This window comes from Lissotriton vulgaris, chromosome 3_1 (assembly GCF_964263255.1).
Source record: "Lissotriton vulgaris chromosome 3_1, aLisVul1.2, whole genome shotgun sequence".
Taxonomy (NCBI): Eukaryota; Metazoa; Chordata; class Amphibia; order Caudata; family Salamandridae; genus Lissotriton; species Lissotriton vulgaris.
The window spans coordinates 897,514,328-897,518,539 of record NC_141689.1 but is presented as its reverse complement, the minus strand read 5'-3'; the positions used below and the strand labels follow the sequence as shown (position 1 = coordinate 897,518,539).

The following is a 4,212-nucleotide window of genomic DNA, read 5'->3' as shown; positions in this document are numbered from 1 at the left end:
GCATTTAACCTCATCACTGCTAATAGAATTCCCCTCCTGTGCTGCCCCTCATTGAAATGTGTGTGTTTGTGACGGAACCATTCCGTCATCAGCACAGCCCAACCGTGACTGATGACGGAACACAAGCATCGAAGGGGTTAAATTTATGCAAACCATCAACAGCACTATTCAGGCTAAAATTAAGTGTGCCTCAGAACAAGAGAGACTTTAGAATAGCAGCATTAATAATAGGTTCTACACCAGTTGCAGGACATATCAAAACATGTGAGTAATGTTTCAATATAACAAAATGCCTTAACTCATTACACAAAATGGAGGCCAAACACGATATGTTAATCTTTCTTTTGCAATATTTGCAGCTTCTTACTATCATACTGTTCTTACTTGGTTGCATGTGGCACAATACCTATATATTCTAGAGAGCACACACACATTCACACAGAAACAAGCAGACATGCACACACAAAAGCATTCCACATATTTCTTTGAAACAACCTCCTGAAAGTGTCAGATTCACTTCCTGTCCGAGCTCCACATGCATGCACAGATACTCTCAAAAAAGGCTCAGTTTAGGTTATCCTGTGTTATTTCACAACAAGGACAGTGTGACTGTGATTGACAAAGTAAGGCCTGAATAGGCCTGCTCTATCAAACACAGCAGGACGGTTAAATTTTCAACACCCGGGCATCCCTTGCATAAGGCAAATGAGCCGCTGCTGAATGATTCAGCAGTGACTCAGCTAAGAGCTAGGGAGGCACTTTGGATGTTAGAATGCTGCACAGATCTGATCCACTACGATACCCTCCAGCTTAGCAGCACCAGCCTCAGTAACCTTACCTTCATGGGTACCAATACTCTACTTGGCAGTGGAGAAGTGCCGGTACTCAGATCTGTAAAAATAAGAAGTGCCGGTACTCAGTACCGGCCTATTTAAAGCACTGGTTGAAGGTCAAAATAAATGCTCAATAGAAGTGTCTTTATATCCTCATGTCTCGCCCCGCCTCTTACCCCGCCCAATAGCCACACCCCTCGCCCAATTTAATGAGTACCTGCACTTATATTTTTCATTTAAAGCACTGCCTGTCCCCTTCACTGAACAAGGTGCACACGTACCATTTGTCCTGACTACACAACTTAGGGAGCCAATGATATCAATAAACAGAAATTTCTCAATGACACAAACTAAACAATTTTTATTAAATGATTTGGCATGTCAAGAACAAACTATGAACAGCTTCACTTAACGCAACTATCTCATAGCAAACAAAAAGTAATTTCAATCTCTCCACTGGTGTCCACATTGTGCATTGCAGCACTTGTAGAATGTGGTCATGGGTTCATCAGCTGATCGGGTCTGAAGCTGCATAAAATAGGCTCGTGGGTGCTCACATTTAGGACATGTCTCTGCAGTGGAATCAACATTCTCCCAGGCTGCAGCTCCTCCCAACACATCATCGACCTCTTTAAGTTTCGGATATTTTCTACTGGTGACCTTCCGAATGACGTTGTGTACGTAAGGGCACGTGTTGCAAGCGAATCGATAACACTTCTGCCCCTCCTCTACGATCAACACGTTTCCACAAGTGGGACAAAACAGCAGCATGGTTACGGCTCACCAAAAACGGAAGGGGTGGGCTTCTGTTTGAGGGTACACGCTTCTTGGTCAGCATACGCAGTTAAAACTGCTGCGAAGAAATTAACGAATCGAGCCCAGGAGAAGTACTACGTGTACAGTTCAAATAACATGTGCAAAATCGGTAGCCATATTGGATAAGGTAGCTCGCTCATAGAAAAATGCAGAAAATTGACACATTACACCGGACCACGTAAATTAGGCTCTCGTGGCCGTATGGACTTAGAAGTGTCAAAGAAAGAGGATCCCACCTTCCTTCGCAGAGCTAGTCAGTCATTCAATTGCTACTGTCTGCAGGCTGTGATGACAGGCTCCCAGCTCTCAGCGACTCCTCATTGCTATACGCTTAGTGCTGGTTTATGGCTGCTGTCACGAGTTCTGCAGCGCTTCTCGTTACCATACGATTACGGTTGGTGGCTGGCTGCTGTCACAAGCTCTCAGCCACTCCTTATCGCTTGGGGAGAGCGGAACACGAAGCACAAGGAACACTGAGCGCAGCTACCATCCAGCGCGTCCTTCACCCGGGAGCAGCGTTCGTAGCTGCCTGTTCTACTACCATCAGCGCGTCCTTCACCCGGAAGCAGTGTTCGCGGCTGCCTGCTCTGCTACCATCGAGCGCTCCTTCACCCGGAAGCAGTGTTGCCAGATTTTTTGGGAGGATTCTCTAGCCCAATATTAATTGGGGCAGGGACAGCTTCAAGCAGGCAGTAAATGGAGTTTTGTGGGCAGACCATCTTATAAATGTGGTCTGCGCAGAATTTATTCTCCTGGTAAGTATGAAAAGATTTTAGTTCACAACTTTTACTTGACTACACACTCATTCATTTCTCACGTGATGAAGGCTCCAAGCGGAGCGGGGAAAAAAATGGAATTTGTGTTGCAGCAGGCATATTTGTCTAATAAAGCGATTTAAATCCGTGGATCAGGTTTTGACGTACATCTTTGGTTGAGTGCTGTGTTCATATGTATGTGGACACATATATATATATATATATATATATATATATATATATATATATATATATATATATATTATTTATTTATATATATATATATATATATTATTTATTTATATATATTTATGTATTCTTTTGCTGATTTATATACTGCAAAGTAGCCCTGAAGGTATTGTTGTGCTTTGATTGAGCACTAGTTCCAATACTCAAGGACACATTTAATTATCTATTCTATGCACTGGGCGATTAGGTGATAAGGTGATTTACCCAGATTCACAAGATGTTAAGCCAACGCCGAGTCTGGAATCTGGTTCCCCAGTTAGTCAGCAGCTCTGGTGTATTTTAAGCAATCTTGACAAACGAAATTGGAAATGTAACAACCTCATATTTATTTACATGTGCTCTGTGCCCTTCTCCCACTTGTAAAATTGTCTAACAAGCTGGGGTGCATAGCTCAATGACTTAACCCCTACTGCGCTGCGCACATTTTCGCCCTGTGTGGGGGTTTTATTGAGTGGGGGGGATTCGGACGGCCCCTGGCCGTCGCCAGCAAACGCCCACCGTGACGTCGGCCGGCCGGAGGCCGTCCGAATCACACAAAGGGTTTACACAAGCATGACAAATCGCAAGTTTCAGTGACTACACAATTTGAGGATTTTAAATGGTGTCATATCAAGACGCTCTATCTGCTGCTCTGCGTAAAGGAGTTGTTACATTTCTATACTTTTCTTGTGTAGCTATCTCTTTAACAAACATGATCTAATGCTTGGGATTGCATGGCATGCACATGGTATATTTTTATACTGTGTCCCATGTTCTTCTTTGAGCTTCAGTTTGTAGTTTCCATCTGGGCTGCAGTTGCACCTTGAGCCACAGATGGACAAATGTATTTTGCTGTGCTGTATTTAATACACCTTTTACCAAGAAAAGAAGTCTAGAAGATCATTACAAGAGTTTATCACAATTAAACATGTACTGTTCATACAAACTTCTGAAAATGCTGATGAGCAAGAGAGGCAGGATAGTTGAGATGCGTCTGTTGAAATGCTTCTGACAAAACTGCACTTTTCAAGTGGTTCGGTCGCACTCCCTTCTTATAGGGCAGCTCAGAGCTCACAGTTCGCGCAGGCATATTGTAATTATATTTATACAAGGGTACCTACCCTTGAAGATGCGTCAAATCGCTTTTCGTGAGTAGCACGCTACTCCGGAACCCAAAAAGTTTTGGTGGTGTATTAGAGTAGGGAAATATGAGTTAATTTGAGCAGTGGGCATGTAAGTCTGTTACTTGGTTTGAAAAGGATAGTGGAGGGCTAGAGGAGGGAAGGGTCTAGAAAGTGTTATTTGGGAGATCATAGTACTAGATGAGGTTTGGGATGAGCAAAAGGAGAGATGTTGGAGGGAAGAGTCTCTAGAAAGGTATTAGGAAGTTCATAGTAGTAAAATAAGGTTTGAGGTACCAGCTGCAACTTAAATTGTAATAGTGGTTGCAAGTGTTGGTCAACAGCATATATTTCTAGTGACCATGACTTATTTTTATCTTCATACTTCAACAGAGACCAAGAAATCCAAAAGGAGAAAAGGGAAAAGGGAGCAGGAGCAGAAAGATAGGAAATGAATGA

The 4,212-nt window shown here is 42.9% G+C and overlaps 1 protein-coding gene across 1 annotated transcript; it reads right to left on the bottom strand.

The window, feature by feature from the left end:
- Window positions 1-1,166: 1,166 nt before the first annotated feature.
- LOC147727172 (DNA-directed RNA polymerase III subunit RPC10) lies at window positions 1,167-2,203 on the bottom strand. The gene has a single exon (XM_086963064.1). The coding sequence runs from the start codon at window positions 1,602-1,604 to the stop codon at window positions 1,278-1,280; it is 327 nt and encodes a 108-aa protein (XP_086819190.1). The 5' UTR covers window positions 1,605-2,203; the 3' UTR covers window positions 1,167-1,277.
- Window positions 2,204-4,212: the final 2,009 nt, after the last annotated feature.

Excerpts from the sequence above, each read along its gene's own strand:
- LOC147727172 (XM_086963064.1), bottom strand. The coding sequence starts at position 1,604 with ATGCTGCTGTTTTGTCCCACTTGTGGAAACGTGTTGATCGTAGAGGAG.